This window comes from Anolis carolinensis, chromosome 5 (genome assembly GCF_035594765.1).
Source record: "Anolis carolinensis isolate JA03-04 chromosome 5, rAnoCar3.1.pri, whole genome shotgun sequence".
Classification (NCBI taxonomy): domain Eukaryota; kingdom Metazoa; phylum Chordata; class Lepidosauria; order Squamata; family Dactyloidae; genus Anolis; species Anolis carolinensis.
Genome location: NC_085845.1, coordinates 141,851,350 through 141,869,364, shown reverse-complemented (window position 1 = coordinate 141,869,364; position 18,015 = coordinate 141,851,350). Strand labels below are relative to the sequence as shown.

At 40.7% G+C, this 18,015-nt stretch overlaps 1 protein-coding gene across 1 annotated transcript; it reads right to left on the bottom strand.

Moving 5' to 3' along the window:
- Nucleotides 1-13,727: 13,727 nt before the first annotated feature.
- Nucleotides 13,728-17,620, bottom strand: smim30 (small integral membrane protein 30). Its single transcript, XM_062982442.1, has 2 exons — nt 17,365-17,620; nt 13,728-14,759 (listed from the first exon to the last, which is right to left on the bottom strand). The coding sequence occupies exon 2, from the start codon at nt 14,699-14,701 to the stop codon at nt 14,504-14,506; it is 198 nt and encodes a 65-aa protein (XP_062838512.1). The 5' UTR covers nt 14,702-14,759; nt 17,365-17,620; the 3' UTR covers nt 13,728-14,503.
- Between the last annotated feature and the right edge of the window lie 395 nt (nt 17,621-18,015).

The window sequence follows — 18,015 nt, the reverse complement described above, 5'->3', positions numbered from 1 at the left end:
AGCTGACGAAACCATTGATCATATCCTCAGCTGCTGTAAGAAAATCGCACAGACAGACTACAAACAGAGGCATAACTATGTGGCCCAAATGATTCATTGGAACCTATCCTCAAGTACCACCTGCCAGCAGCAAAGAACCGGTGGGATCACAAACCTGCAAAAGTATTGGAAAATGAACACGCAAAGATACTGTGGGACTTCCGAATCCAGACTGACAAAGTTCTGGAACACAACACACCAGACATCACAGTTGTGGAAAAGAAAAAGGTTTGGATCATTGATGTTGCCATCAGAGGTGACAGTCGTATTGACGAAAAACAACAGGAAAAACTCAGCCGCTATCAGGACCTCAAGATTGAACTTCAAAGACTCTGGTAGAAACAAGTGCAGGTGGTCCTGGTGGTGATGGGCACCCTGGGTGCCGTGCCAAAAGATCTCCGCCGGCATTTGGAAACAATAGACATTGATAAAATTACGATCTGCCAACTGCAAAAGGCCACCCTACTGGGATCTGCACGCATCATCCGAAAATACATCACACAGTCCTAGACACTTGGGAAGTGTTCGACTTGTGATTTTGTGATACGAAATCCAGCATATCTATCTTGTTTGCTGTGTCATAATAAAATAATAATAATTTATTCTTATATCCCACCCCATCTCTACAAGGGGAGATAGATCTATCTATCTATCTATCTATCTATCTATCTATCTATCTATCTATCTATCTATCTATCTATCTATCTATCATCTATTTATCCATCCATCCATCCATCTATCTTCTGTCTGTCCTCTCTCTCTCAGTCTGTCTCTCTCTCTCTCATCACTGATACTACTACCCACAAACTGTCACTATGCTTTGTTTTATGGCAGGCCTGGCCAAGCTGGAGAAAAGTGATACTATGATTGGCTGGTCAGCATATTGTGCTTGAGTACAGTGATCGATCGACTGAACAAACAAACTGAAACAAAACCCAGATGTCTGTACTTCCCCTTTGTATCTGATCTCAAAAGCAAGAGCCTGGACCTTATATTAATTTGTGTAAAACAGAACCTTTCCTGAAATGCTGCCACATTACTTATTGATTTACTTACTTGCAATGTTTGTTTATTAATTTCTTTGGGCAGCTTACAATAAGCATTAAAGCTGCTGAAATACAAAATGGAATATAAACCCACTGCGTATATCCAATTGTTAGTCCCAATTACAGTAGACCCACTGAATTGTAGGGAATTTGGAAAGACAACACTTCCATAAGTTCCATTGATTCAATGGTTGAGTCTAGTTGTGATAAATGATTGAAATTAAGCCACGTTACCAAAAGTAACATAAGAGATTATTACAAAATATAACGGCACCCCAAATTTAAAACAAAAATATAATAGCCTACACTGCATACATTATTTAAAAGAATAATATAATAATAATAGTATCACAGAGGTACTGTACATGTTTTTAAGAGGATAAAGAAGAGCAATAGACATCAGTGGTTCAAAATCTCCATTTTCATTCCTATGGTTTTAATGAGAAAACCATGAGTATGCAAGTGTGTTACCTATAATTATGTCTTTTTAAATATATACATATATATACACAACACACACATATGACAATAATATAATTATGCCTTAATAATTTCTTTTAGACCTGAGCAATGTGGTATGACAAGGTGAATTGGAGATCTCTCATTCATTGGATTGTCATAAATAGAAATGAACTTGACTGCAGATAATAACAAAAACTGATGAGCTCCTTGGTGTTAATTTATCTCTCTGCTAGATGTGGAATCTATTGTTGGCCAACCTTGATAAAATACTTTATTTTGTACCTCTGCTTTCCAAACCATCCTGGAAACAATGTTGCCATAAAATAAAAGACCATGTAAAATATATTGCTTGACCCTGCTTATCTCACTCAAATAAACAGGGATCATTCAATGGCAGACTACATAAGAAGATACTGAGTTATTTTGTTTACAGCGGTGTGATTATGAACAGAACAAGAAGAACACAGAAAGATTCAGTAGCAGTAAAGTGACAATTGCCTTGCTGGCAGGAAACCAATGCTGGATATCCTTTCCACAACTCTCTATATATACAATGTTGGTCTTACAACCTCATCATACAGGCTGATTTGCCCGTCATACGCTGCTTTCTCGCCCTTTTCTCCACCTAGTCCATTACATGATGCACATCTACTTCTGGCTTCCTCTGTTGCCTTTGCTACAGTGAGGGGAAGCCGGGCAATTCAGAGTGTGGGGCGACAGGTTCTTCACGCCCCACACTGCAACCCCACGAATTTGCCATGATGCATGGTGAATCCCTCACTTAATGTGATAAGGTCCTTAGCCATATTCACGTATTACTTACATGTGTAAGGCAATTATATGAATTGAAGAGGCAATCTGTCAAAAAGCCAGGTTTTACACTATCCCGGATGTCTCCATAGTGTGGAAGCTATGGTGAACATAGCAACTAAGATGATTGAGGGTGACAACACCAATTTGACCGAGACAACAGATTGAAACACACAGTTCTGCTACCCTTTTAAATAACCCAAGTAGGGCTCTTTAATTAGATTTTCTCATTTGAAGGGGGGGGGGGAGGTTCAGAATTAATGTCAGAAAACCAAGAATCAGGGATCTGACCTAGGATTAGGCTCACTCTAGTGACTGAAATGTGCAGGACTTTCTTTGATTTATTAATTTTTTGTGCTAGAGAGGCAGTGGGTAGTGCTTTGAATGTTTTATTAGGACTTTGGGAGGCTTTCTGTGTTCTATTAAGACTCGGGGGGTGGGGGTGGTGGTGGAGCAGGACAGAGTTTGAATCCCTACTTGATCATGGAAATCCACTGTGTGATTTTGGGGAAATCAGGTTCCCTTAGCCTCAAAGAAGGCATTTGCAACACCCACCCCTCCTGAGGAAGATTAACCTTCGGGCCACGTTAAATTGGAGACGATCTGAAAACACCCCTAGCACATAAAAATGCTTGATATTACTGTTGAGTTCGAGTTGACTTGCCAGAGTGAGAAAGGACAGTTTGCTGCCTGAGCCAAACTCAAGATGCTTTCTCCAATCCTCTTCCATATACAGAAGCTGGCAACAATAGTAGTTGAGTCTTACTATAGGACAGTGGTTCTCAACCTGTGGGTCCCCAGGCGTTTTTGCCTACAACTCCCAGAAATCCCAGTCAGTTTACCATCTGTTAGGATTTTTGGGAGTTGAAGACCAAAACATCTGGGGACCCACAGATTGAGAAGCACTGCTATAGGAAAAGGGTACCCATATTTTAAGGCACAGAGGAATAGTCTTAGGGTGAGAGGAGTGTGTGTGTGTGTGTGTGTGTGTGTGTGTATATATATATATATATATATATATATATATATGTATGTATATATGGTAAAGGTTTTCCCCTGACATTAAGTCTAGTCGTGTCTGACTGGGTGTTCATGCTCATCTCCATTCTAAGCCGAAGAGCCGCGTTGTCTATAGATGCCTCCAAGGTCATGACTGTATGGAGCACTGTTACCTTGCCACGTGAGTGGCACCTATTGATCTCACATTTGCATGTTTTTGAACTGCTAGTTTGGCAGAAGCTGGGGCTAACAACGGGAGCTCACCCCGCTCCCCGGATTCGAATTGCTGACGTTTCGGACAGCAAGTTCAGCAGCTCAGCAGTTTAACTTGCTGTGCCACCGGGGGCTTCCGATATATATACTGTATATGTGTATATATATATATATACACACACACACACAGTATATATATCAGAAGCCCCCAGTAGCACAGTAAGTTAAACTGCTGAGCTGCTGAACTTGTTGTCCGAAACGTCAGCTATTCGAATCCGGGGATTCAGGGATTATTGGTCCTGAAGTTTGACGGTCTTCTACTGCACTTGAGGGCAACAAATTAGTTGAATGGGCACATAGAAAGCATCTGTCCTCTGTCACTTTGCCACCAAGTATTAGTCCTTCATCACTTTCTCGCATCCCAGCATCTCGCGACGGGACCATTCCTTCAGGTTGGCACAATTGCAATTTACTTGGCCCCAAATGGTCCATTGCCGCTAGCACTCTAGCCACCATGTATGAAATGCCTAAGCACTAGACCCAAGGGTGCTCAGAAGTAGCCTGGGTACCTTAGCATTTCCATAGAGGGTCTCTCCACTGCCACAACCATCCTTGACCTACAGCATTGCAATCCATGGGAATTCAATGTCATCATCATTGACCTATACAGCTTGCACAAAAGGTCTACAGATTTCTCTGACATTCCCTAGCCTCTGTTCCTATGAATAAGCCATAGCTATCTTATTTGTGGCCCCAGAAAGACATTTTGTAATGAAGTGCCTACTAAAATATTCATGATTAATTGGATTCATTAAACTTCAGAATAGAACAAATGAAACAAATGAGTCACTCTGTTATAAAGCCATCTTTTGATGTCCGCGTGCATGTTTCATAATGCTGTGCGTGTGAGTGTGTGCAGGCACAATATTATGAGCCGTTGATAGGGTTGAATCAAGAGAGTTAATAGGAATTGGATATGGCTTTTACATTTCTGCCCTTTCCTGTTGCAAAATCTTGAAAGGTACTTGACATAAAAGGGTTTGATTCACCCCACCCATTAAGCCCCAATAGTGCTGCTTTTGATTTCATCAAGGGTGGGAATGTAAGAGGGAGAAATGCGGTTAGTTTCCTTCCCAGAAATCCAAAACATCAATTTAATTAGTCTGGAACCTTGTAGTTAGATGTGTGCATGTGTATATTGAGTTTAGAAAAGTTACATTTTGCACTGCATCTCTCAGAATCCATGAGAAAATCAGCACGTTGTCATCTACTATGGAACCTGTCCTTAATATCTGACCAAATTATGAGGAATGTCTTTTCATCATATTGTAGAGAGGGCATTCAAAAATCTGGTCCATGCTCTGATCACATTATTTTCCAGGAGGTTTGTCTTGAGCAGGGGTCCCCAAACTAAGGCCCGGGGGCCGGATGCGGCCCTCCAGGATAATTTACCTGGCCCCCGCCCTCAATTTTATAATATAATATATTGTATATACATATAATATTGATAATAATATTATAATGTAATACAATATAACACTAATAATAATACCATATAATAATAGTAATTATATATTTTATATTACATATAATATTACTAATAATATTACAGTATAGTGGTATATTTCAATATAGTAATATATAATGCTAATATTGTGCTATGCTAATAATATAATATATTGTATGTACATATAATTTGTAAGCCACTCTGAGTACTCTTTGGGGTGAGAAGGGTGTGATACAAATGTAGTAAATAAATGCAGTATATAAATAAATAATGAATAAATTAATTTTAGACTTAGGCTCGCCCAAAGTCTGAAATGACTTGAAGGCACACAACAACAACAACAACAACAACAATCCTAATTAACTTGACTATCTCACTGGCCAGAAGCAGGACCACACTTCCCATTGAAATCCTAATAAATGTATGATGGTTAAAATTGTTTTTATTTTTAAATATTGTATTGTTCTTTCATTGTTGCTGTCGTTGTTGTTGTTTTTGCACTACAAATAAGACATGTGCAGTGTGCATCGGAATTTGTTTGTATTTTTTTTCAAATGATAATCCGGCCCCTCAACAGTCTGAAGGATTGTGGACCGGCCCTTGGCCTAAAAAGTTTGAGGACCCCTGGTCTTGAGGAACAACTGAGAAGTAGGGGACCACTGATATCAAGAAATCAGAACCCAAATTATGAAATATAAAATATATGAAGTACGAGACATGGCTCCACTGGGATATACAGCGAGCATGCACGCCTTTGCCCTATAATAACCCCTTTTCATGAATTACCTTTCAAATGTTGCTCAATACACATTGACCGCCGGGAAACAATTTCTCAAATTTTCATAATCCCCTCACAATAAACAGGTAGATATGAGGGGAGAGCACAATGAATTTGCATCATAGCTTTGGGGTCCATTTCCTGTTTTTCTCCTGATGTGATTTGGACTGTCTATGGGAATGACTCCTCTTTCATGTCTTGAACCAACCTTGCCTTTGCACACCCATTGAGATAGCCGTCACCTTCAAGCACCTATTGTTTATTTTGGACTACCTCTATTGTTTCCACCAACTTATTTGTTGGTGGAAACAATAGAGGTAGTCCAAAATACACCATGAGCCCATTACCTAATGCCTCATCACATTCTTTTCTGATCGCACCCCTCTCAGGGGTGATCAAATGGACTGACACTTTAGATCAGGGGTCCCCAAACTTTTTAAACGGGGGGCCAGTTCACGGTCCCTCAGACCATTGGAGGGCCGGATTATAGGGTTTTTTTTTAAACTATGAACAAATTCCTATGCACACTGCATATATCTTATTTTCAAGTAAAAAACAAACAAAAACGAACAAATACAGCCTCAATGTTAATAATAATAATAATCATCATCATCATCATCATAAAAATAATAAGGAGGGTTGGAAGAGACCCCTTGGGCCATCTACTCCAACCCCCTTCTGTTTTTGTCCACACCATAATCAAAGCACCCCTGACAGATAGCCATCCTATAATAATAATAATAATAATAATAATAATAATAATAATGTAATAAACATGGTTGGAAGAGACTCCTTCAGCCATCTAGTCCAACCCCCCTTCTGCTTTTGTGCACCAAAACATAAAGAACCCCTGACCAACAACAACAACAACAATAATCACCGTTGGAAGAGATTGCTAGCCTTCAAGAAAAATGAATCCACAACAGGGCTGCAGAGTATTCTTTCAGTTATTCACATTGGAATGTCTGACGAGGGAGAGAGGCACATGCGGACTCCCTGCTTGTCTTGCCTTGTCTCCCTGCTTGTCTCCTCCGCAGCGGCGGGGGGGGGGGGGGGAGGTGCATGCGAGGTGAGGAAAAGGCGTGCGCCTTTCTCTCCTCGCTCGCCCAGCACGCACCTTTCCCGCTGCATTCCTCAGCGGCAGGGGCGGGAAAGCTGGCCACAGGGCAAGGGAGGAAAGGTCCAAGCCTTTTACTCACCCCTGTGCATCTTCCTTGGCGGCAGCAGCAGGAAAGCTGCCCACGGGGCGAGGAAAAGGCGTGCGCCTTTCTCTCCTCTCTCGCCCAGCACGCACCTTTCCCGTTGCCCTCCTCGGTGGCGGCGGCGGGAAAGCTGCCCGTGGGGCGAGGGAGGAAAGGTGCAGGCCTTTTCCTCACCCTATGTGCGTCTTCCTCGGCAGCGGCAGCGGGAAAACTGCCCATGGGGCGAGGGAGGAAAGGCGCAGGCCTTTTTCTTGCCCTGTGTGCATCTTCCTTGGCAGCAGCAAGCTGCCCACGGGGCTAGGAAAAGGCGTGTGCCTTTCTCTCTCTCGACCAGCACACACCTTTCCCGCTGTCTTCCTCGGCAGCAGCGGCAGGAAAGCTGCCCACGGGGCGAGGGAGGAAAGGCGCTGGCCTTTTACTCGCCCCATGTGCACCTTCCTTGGCGGCGGCGGGAAAGGTGCGTGTGGGCCGGGGAGGAGAGAAATGTGCATGCGCGGGCCGGATAAATGGCTCTGGCGGGCCGCATCTGGCCCGCGGGCCGTAGTTTGGGGACCCCTGCTTTAGATGTTCCAATAACAGTTTATTAAATTCCTGAGCCAATCAGGGAGTGGATTCTAACTGGACAGTTTCTGGGCCAATCAGAAGCAAGTGCAGGTTTCTTGAATAGCTGTCAAATGAAATAAAAATGCTCTGTATTTACAATTGTGGTATGTCAGTACTTTGATGTGCTTTCTCTGCTGACATCCTCTTTGGCCATTGAGAATAAACCTCTGCTTTTGCTTTCAGCCTGCCTGTGTCCCATTTGGCTTTCAGAAAAGTTTGATATGCTGGGCCTCCTGATCCTGTGGTTTTACTGGAGCTGGAATTATTAGACACCACCACTTGAATCACCATTCTGAAATACAAAATGCTTGCAAACTGTTTCCATTTTGTCTATACCAATAGCACAGCGATTACCATATATAAACATGTATAAGTTGAGGGAAGATTTTTGGGGAAAATTTATAGATTTTAATAATGACCTATTAAGTCGAGGGTCATTCTGTAGATAGGAGAAAGCACCCATGTTATCTTAGGGGCTCAGTGGCCTGGGCTGCTGCCATTTCTCTGCCCAGGCATTTAGAAAGACCAGACATGGTGCCATGATGGAGAGAATAAAGGAAGTTGATGCTTCTTTCAGATTTTTCTAGGATGGATGAAAACATCTTCAGTATATCTGGTAAATAGCTGCACTCCCCAGAACTAGGTAAGATCAAGATTTTGTAAAATAAAGATAAGGTTTTGCAATGCATTTTAAATCTAGATACTGAATGAGCTTCCATCACCCTACTTCACTGGTTATATTGTCAATGGTCATGGAGCCACCCATTGTGCATTCCTATAGTTTTACTGTTGAGAAACATTTCTGTTCCTCCACAGGTGCATTGGAACCTGTGCTAAGATCCCAGTCTTTCTCACAGTAGAAGCTGAATTCAAACAAATCGTTACGGCTTATTCCAATTTGAAGATGCCAAACTTTATTCAACTTGTTGTTGATCCAATAAAGTTTGGAAGAGAACTCATAGCAGATTTATCATCCCCCATATGTGGGAGCCACCAGCCAACACTATGGACATATTCCCATTTTTTCCCAGAACGTCTATCTGTACTCCTTACTCATGAATATTTGGCTTGAAAAATCATGATTTCTCAGCTGCAAAATCCTGCTATTAAAAAGCCTTGGTGTGCTATGCGGAACATCTGAGCACATGTAATAGAGACTTATGTAATGGAAAATGAGTACTCCATTGCTAAGGTGTTGAATCAAAGTATATTGACGTGTTCAAGAGAGGTTGCTAAGATGGATAGAGAGATCTAAACATGTTTTTATAAGTGGAAACAGTTATAGTAATACAATAGCAAAGGTCTCTTGCATGCCTCTACTTCTACTGTTCAGTATTTGAGATGTTTGACTTCTTGTTGCTGGTCTCTCTGCATCCCTTATGGTTCCATTTGCTTGAGATTTGCTGGTTTTGATTTGTTATTGAGGGGACTCCAATGAACGTTTCTTTGAACCACATTATCTGCCCACGCATTTAATGTACTTCTGGACTTTTCAGTAAAATGTTTAAGCCATTGTGCTCAGCACAGCAAGGATGCATTTTAAACAGCTTCTTTGTGAAAGTGCTTTATTATGAGCTTTTTAAGGCAATTGCCTAATCCCTTTGAAATAAAAAATGAGAACAATATCTGGTCAGAAAGCTTCCCGGTGAATAGTTCTTGCAACTTAATGAAGTAACTAAGCTTGCAGTGATGTATGTTCACCGTATCTAAAGCTGCGTAACTCAGCTTGGTCTTGCACCTTTGAATTTAATAGGATTACTACTGACATTTCAAGAATGGAGCAACAATCTCTAAGCCAGTGCTTCTCAACTTGGGGTCCCCAGATGTTTTTGGCCTACAACTCCCAGAAATCCCAGCCAGTTTACCAGCTGTAAAGATTTCTGGGAGCTGAAGGCCAAAAACATCTGGGGACCCCAGGTTGAGAACCACTGCTCTAAGCCAAAATATCTTGTTCCCCAGATGTTTTGGCCTACAGTCCTCACTAGGGACACCCAGAAAGCCAATGGTAGGGACTGCAGATGTATTCCAACTTATTTGAAGAACTAATCTTCTCCATTCTTCCTCTAGTTTGCTTTTGAATTGGTTATCAAACTGTCCAAAACAGCTACATGAGGGAAGAGTGTGTGAATCTTTAATACAAGTGATAAAAACCACCAGAAAAAATGCCTTGCGACTAGAGCAAAAGTGAGGAAGAAGCATGTAGGCATCCTCAGAAAAAAAGGAGCAACTCTCCCCATGTATGTCTTGATGCAATCTTTCCTCCGCCCAAGTGTTTTTTAAATGTGAAAAAATGCCAAAGACAGTCCACTGTGGATCTCCAAGTATTCTGTACCTTTTGGGCTTCAACCTCCTGTACTTAAAACTAACTGACTTATCGGTAGGAGTATGCTTTTGCCATGCAGTTCAAGTGATACTTAAAAGTACAGTGGGTCCTTGGTATCTGCTAGAGTTTGGTTCCAGGACCCCACACGGATATCAAAATCTATGGATGCTCGTCCATTTTGGCATAGTAAAATGATGTCCCTTATATAAAATTGCAAAAGTAAGGTTTGCTTTTGGGAATTCTATTTAGAAATATTTTCATCTTGTGGATGGTTGAATCTGTGGATGAGGACAGCTGATTTTAATACATCTGCATCCTTTCACCGCTTTTAGGCCTGAAAATGAAATAAGCACTTTGAAGCATTAAAAAAAATCAACATCTTGATTGCAGAGGGGGGTAATACAGAGTGTTTAAATATTAGAAGTGAAGTGTTTCCTATAATAAATGTACAACCATTCATTTCTTATAATGCATGCTTTACGGGAGATGAAAACAAGAAAATAATTTGCATTTTTCAATAAATCAACACAGATTCCTCTGGCAAGTCGATCTTTTATCTTGCCTCTTGTTAGTTTAATATGCATACCACTACAGACTGAACCACCAGTTCTGACATGTGAAGCCTTAAAGAATTTGTTAGGGACAGAAAACAGTTTCGTAGGTTTCATTTTAGATCACAGGTCTGGAAGAGGGAAAGCTAAGTGAGAGAAAAACCCATATTGTAAAATATGGGCACTTCATGCTAAACAGAAAGATTGTCAGGTCAAAAGGCAGGCGCCTTGAGTGCCCACTTCAGGTTTATTTCCCTGTGTCTGAACATAAGCCAAGGACATGTGTGCTCCATCTGTGCAAAATGCCTATGTGACAACTCTGTGAAAACAGATATTGGACGTTCCTGCTCACAACTACAGATCTCCCTCCGTGGATCTGTGCCAGAATTTGAGTATCTTGCAGCTGTAGTCCTAAATCTTTTTATTCAAATGACTATGATTAAGCAAATAGTGAAATGATAGGAACAGATTTTAGTAGTATGATTGTACTGATGGGTGAAGAGATGTCGGGAAAGGAGGTTTAAACTTTATCCCTCTGGTGAAAGCATTTGCAAGTGAATCTTACCTCATGAAGCACTACATTATAATGCACTGCCAAGGTTTTGTCAAAAAGCCCTGAGATATTTTGTAGCCCTAGCAAACTACATCATTTACCTCAAAGGGAATAAAACATATCCCAAAAGCCAGGTTTTATACAGCACAGGGGTTTCTTAAAAAGAAATGAAATCAGTGATGAGAAAGAAGACATATTTCCAATCATTTCTTTGGCAAATAATTACCCCACTTCTGTCACAACGGAGTCATTCCAGAGAGAAACGTTTTTTTTTTATTAAAATGTAGTGCTGATTGGAAAGGTGAATCAGGAAAAATCTCATAAGCTCATTAACACAACTACTATAATTTTGCTCCATAGCTCTTAAGAAATATTAAGCTGCTGTAGGACAGTATCTGTCTTATAGATCCTCAACCCAACTTGCAAAATGTCTTGTTCAAATTAAAAACATGTATTAAATTGATAGTCTCTACTAGGATTAAAAATACAAAGCTTTTACAAGGTCAAAAATTCGGCACAGCATGAGACAAAAAACACAGGTGCTTCTTTGGCTTCATAATCCACTCTTTGGAAAAAAAGATACCCGCCTCCTGGTTACTTCTAGCATTATTATGCTGAAGTAGTAAATGAAAGAAAGATATTAGACACATAAATGTTTCTTCATTTTGAAAACAAAGTCACAGAAAGGACAACTCCTTCACATCCATGAAAATGCTTTCATCTATGGTGTATAAGAGTGAATTTCATACGTTTTAGCATTCCAAGAATCGCATACGTATGTATTGAACAGTGAAAAAAAGTTCATTTTTTGGCTCTCAGCTTTTATAATGCACTTAAGCATGAAAGTTGAGCTTTCATTGGACTCCATTATGAATGAAAAATCCTACATGCACCACTAAAAAAACAAACCCTGCACCTCACACCTGACACAACTTTCATTTATTTTGCAAATGCCAATAATTAACTTCTCCCTTCATAGGAATTAATCCTAATACTGAAGGAAGAAATTAACAGGCAGATGAGATGAAATCCACATGGCGACCTACATTTGAACTGTAACAAATGTGAATGGCTGGAGGAAAGAAAACCTTAGCCCATTTTTCTTCCTGTCTCTCTGCCGCTCTAATACTGATAATGCTGTGTTGGGCCACTGATGAAGGAAAAACGTGCCACTGGCACACAGATTTATTTGAAAAGACTCCAAGTATATGGGCTTGATTTCAAAGTCAACACCCAGGATCAAAAAAGATTCACCCCAAACCCTTCTAATAATTTATTTAAAGAAAGAAAAAAAACTAAGCCTAAGGTTCTTTGCAAGTGTAGTTTAGTGACTCTTGAAAAAGAAAGATTAAAGTTATCTGGCAAATATCTGCACACTCAAGTCTGGCCTTATTGGAATTGCTATATTCCATAGGCAATAGGCCTGCATGAAATCTATTCAGTAATAAATGGCTGAATAGCAGATAAGTCAAGCTTAATAATTCAATTAACCTGTTAATCCCCAAAATATTTTAAAACATGGCTAAAAAGGAACAATGTTGGAAAGTTTTTTTGGCATTTGGTTTTCCCATGTAAAGCAAGCTTACAAAAAAGAGTAAAAAACCATTTTAAATAAGACTGATAAACAAATGCTGTCTGTAGAAATCCAAAAAATTTCCCTAGCACAGCCTAAAGGTGGAGAAAGCAAGAGATATCTTCCTGTGGTTTCACTTTTCTGTACTACATCTTGCAATCCATTTTTTCTGGCACACAGAAAGTCCTAGAGCAAAGGATGGGTAGCTAGTCATTCAGATAGCTGTTACATCTTTCCATTGGCTATGGTATCTATCTCAGATAGAAATGTGAGCCAAACAAATTTCAGATGGCCATAAGTGCTCACTTCAGAGATGTGTCTACACTGGACACTTACTGTGCTCTCGCACAATTTCTATTACTATGGTTTACGCCTATGGAATCCTATAATGTTTTTTGGTTTGGTATTTGGAAGCCTTTGACAATGGGTTTGAACTCAGTTCCCTGAACTATATCTGAAGAGCTCTACAGCAGAGAATTCTAACTATGTCACTGAACTACAAATCTGAGAATTTTGTTGGATGGAGCCAAGGCAGCTAAAGTGGCATCAAACTGTTGTAAATGTGTAGCATGGATATAACCCAGTGAAAGCTAACCCAAGCTTCTGTCAGTCTTCAGTTCTGCTTCTTCTCAGTCCATCTTAGTATTATTTCACTCATCTGAGTCCATCTTGTTCTGCAAAAGGAACCCCCTTTTGGACCAAGGACTAGAGATAAAATAGTTTTACCTGTAGAAAAACAATGCTTCTTTATGGTTTAAGCCCATTGTTTAGTCTGCCTTTAGATTCTTCCAGCACAGCAGCTGTGAGCAATTGGTTGAAATCTATGCATACATATTTCAATATACTTGCATTCCCAAAGCTAAGCCATTTTTAAGTGGCAGGATTTTTCTTTTTTTGGAGTTTCAGCTGTACATCTGAATGAACGTAGACAATGTTTTCCAAAGATCTAGGAGTTCAGTCACAAGTTAAGCTGAAGAGAGCCTGGATGGCACCAATGACATCACACAATATATTGATACAATTACATTGGAAGGCCAAGAATATAATCATTTCGCTGAGTACACAGTAATCCTTTATGTCATTTAATACCTTTATAATAATAGGAATTTCACTATTCATTAAAAACCCTTTGAACAATACAAGTAAAGACATAAAAGGAGAGCATTTGGTCATATAAGTGTCTTCCCTAGAAACACTTTTAATTAATAACGGAAACGCTTTATAACATCAGGAACTTTCAACATCAGGAACTTTCTATTGAAAGGAGCAGAAAGTAGGCAAAAGAAAGACACAATTTTGTGTACTTTCTCCTCCTTTCAAGTATAGTATGTGTATAGTACCCATTAAACTATTTCCAAAATAAGATCTCAAGGTGAATACTTCACAGAACTAGGAGGAACACATCTGCTTGGCCTTATCACACAATACTGTGGCTTAAATCGAGGAAAACTAGGAAGGTACATTTTATATTTCTGAAACTTAAACAACTTAGTCTCTAAATCGACTAATTCGGAAGGATTTTCCATATTTCTTAATTGGGTTTGAAAAGTTTCTGCAGAGTATCCTCCACCCAGACCACTTCTCCTGCCCTGAATTTTTAAAAACCCCATTGCATCTCAATCTCTATGAAAAATCTTATTGTTAATTTCTTCTATCAAGAAAAAACAAACTATTTCCATATTAAAACCAATATCTTAATCACAAGAAATATGAAACAATTCTCTTCCTATGCAGTGCAATTCTTCAAAATCTTCCACCAAGGATAGTCCATACTCCAGGAATAGGAACATCCAGAAACTTTATAATCTCATGTTATCCTTGACATAGACATCTCTTTCTTAGCGTCATAGTTCTCCATTTCGTTTCCTTGCATACATGCCGAGGCAGGCACATAATCCAATGCAGCTTAGAACCATGCCCAACAGGAGGGCTAGTGCATCGCCCGCATCCAAGGCTTCCACAACAGGCAGACCGATCAGCAGAGAGAAAAGCACGAAGAAGAGATGTGACAGATGGCCATTGGCATCCATGTTTCCAATCATTGTGGGTGCTGAACGAAAGGCTGAGCGCAGAACTAGCACTTCAAATGTATCTAGAAAACTGAAAGAGAGGTAAGTAAAGGAGGATTTTGATAAACGTCACCACAGGCCTGATTGGATTGTTATTAAACACTAGCTATAGCACTCTCCTTTTATACTGCATATACTTCTAACCCTTTTGGAATGTTGGTAAGGAGCTGCCTGTGGCTGAAATGAAAGATGAGGCCTGCAAACAAGGTTTTCTACTCACATCCTGCCCTCCTCTCCCATTTCGCACTCACTCCCATTCAATGCCCATGTATATTTTCCTTGCCTTCCATCTGCAATACCAGTTCTGTCTTTCAGCCCTTACTCCTCTCACATCATCAACACTTCACCGCTGATATTGTGACTCATTTAAATAATTCTACCCAATTTATACAAGTTGGGGGAAAGTAATTTAATCTTTAGTTAATAACCAACATAGGAATTAAACAGTACAGTAGAGTCTCACTTATCCAAGCTTCACTTATCAAACATTCTGGATTATCCAACGCAGTCTGCCTTCCACCCGGATCTGCAGCTGTTTCTCTAGGCAGCAAGGACCGAACTTTTTACGGATTTAACTTCCAACAATGTTGTTAATGTAAGTTCATTTTATGCAATTCTATCTTTATTTGTAGTCAATTTTTAGTAGTCAGTGTTTCTGTAATCAATGTTTTCAATACATTGCAATGTTTTGGTACTAAATTCATAAATATAGTAATTACTACATAACGTTACCATGTATTGAACTGCTTTTTCTGTTAATCTGGTGTAAAACATGATGTTTTGTTGCTTAATTTGTAAAATCATAACGTAATTTGACATTTAATAAGCTTTTCCTGAATCCTTCCTTATTAACCAACATTTTCACTGCCGGCCCGTTTATGTTGGATAAGCGAGACGCTACTGTATATGAAACCGGAATTAAGTCAATTTGGGTGTATAGAATGCTCTGGTTTATTTGAACAGGCAACAATATCCGTCCCTAACTTCATGAGATGGGAAGATGGGTGAGGAGCAAGCATATTTTTAAGATATTTCAGAATTAAGTCAACAACAAATAATCAAGATTGTTTTTAACAGTTTTTAAAAATTTGTTCTAATATTTATAATATTTAATTCTATTTGAAAGGTTTTTTAATTGTTCATGTCTGGAAATCTCCTGTTTTCAGAGTGTTGTTCTTTATTTACTGTCCTGATTTTAGAGTTTTTAAATATTGGTAGCCAGACTTTGTTCATTTTCAAGGTTACCTGGTTTCTGTTGAAACTGTCCACACGCTTGTGGATTTCAATTGCTTCTCTGTGTTGTCTGACATGGTGGTTGTTAGAGTGGTCCAGCATTAGTAAAGGTAAAGGTTTCCCCTGATGTTGTCCAGTCATGTCTGACTCTGGGGGTTGGTGCTCATCTCCATTTCTAAGCCGAACAGCTGGTGTTGTCCGTAGACACCTCCAAGGTCATGTGGCCGGTATGACTGCATGGAGCGCTGTTACCTTCCTGCCGGAGCGGTGCCTATTGATCTACTCACATTGGCATGTTTTCAAACTGCTAGGTTAGCAGAAGCTGGAGCAACAGTGGGTGCTCACTCCGCTCCTGGGATTTGAACCTGGGGCCTTTTGGTCTGCAAGTTCAGCAGCTCAGCGCTTTAACACACTTCGCCACCGGAGTCCAGCATTAAGGAATTCTAAAATTAGGACAATAAATGAAAAACAACACTCTGCAAACAGGAGACTTCCAGACAGCTAACATCTCTCAGGTAGGAATCAGACAGGCTTTGAACCTGCCAGGCTTATTAATGTGAATCAAGGTGATATAGGCTACATTCACACTTGCCTCCAACAGACAAGAGTTCTTTCTCCCACCCTGGACCTTCCAGATATATAAACCCCTTTTGCCTAGTTTCCAACACACCCCTCAACCTCTGAGGATGCCTGCCATAGATGTGGGCAAAACATCAGGAGGGAATGCTTCTGGAACATGGCCATACGGCCCGGAAAACTCACAGCAACTCAGTGATTCCGGTCATGAAAGCCTTTGACAACACATTGCAATATCTTTATTTGTGTATTGTGAAACAAAGCCTAGCCAAGCAGCTCTCTCGGATACTTATGGATGAGGACTGCTGCCTGTTCCAGTTCTAAGGGCTGATTTTCACCTTAAAGAGAGAACTGCATGGACTCCCCACAGCCAGGAACTTCTTCCGCATCATCACAAGAAGACAGTCCTATTATTGGGACTCTTCATGTGCATGGAGCCACCTTGTGGAACAACAGCCACACTTCCCACAAGGCAGGCACAACAAAGAGGGATGGCTCCATGGTTTTAAAGAGAAAGTGAGGAGAAAGTACATTTGGATCTACAAAATGATCTGCAGAAAACTGCTAGTTGTTGTGAAGAGGGGAAAACACAGTTCCAAGGGATTTATTTCCTGAAAGGAAAAACACTCCTTAAAGCAGGCCTGAGCAAACTTGGGCCCTCCAGGTGTTTTGGACTTCAACTCCCACAATTCCTAACAGCCGGTAGGCTGTTAGGAATTGTGGGAGTTGAAGTCCAAAACACCTGGAGGGCCCAAGTTTGCCCAGGCCTGCCTTAAAGCAACAGACACACAAACCTCCATGCTTTCCCGCCCCCTGTGCCTTCTTACCTGTGGCAATCCTTCTGTGGGGTATTTAGTCCTTCTTTACTCAGGGTTGGGACCTTGGGAAACTATGCAGTCGCCTATGACAGGAAGAAAAACACAACAAAGAAGCCCGGTGGATTATAGGAAGGAGAGGCAATCCTGGTGAGTCCAAGGAGATTATAACAAGATCCAAATCAAGATTTTAGGCTTGTAAAGAAAGGAGGGCTGCAGGGACAAGACAGCATTACCTTCCTGGAAGCAGCCATTAGGGGGAGAAAGAGGAAGCGCCCCTGATTGGCTGGAATCGCCGCGACTACAACGCCCGGCATGCAACGCGGGGCCGCCTCTCTTTTAACGCTTCACGTGCCTGCCCTCAGCGCAATGCGATGGGATCATGGGAGGTGTAGTTTTGAAAAGGCCTTTGGCCTTCTCAGCCCAAGAGTGGTGGTGCCTCATCTCATAGGTTGCCATAGCAATGAGCCATGACAAATAAAATAGTGTCAAGTAGTGAACCAAATCAGGCTATTTCCCACTAAATCTAGATTAGAGCTCATCCAATCTGTCACACCTACCATTTCTATGTATGGAAAGCGTGAGCTCCCACTGTTAGCCCTAGTGGGAAAGGGTGAGCTCCCACTGTTAGCCCCAGCTTCTGCCAACCTAGCTGTTTGAAAA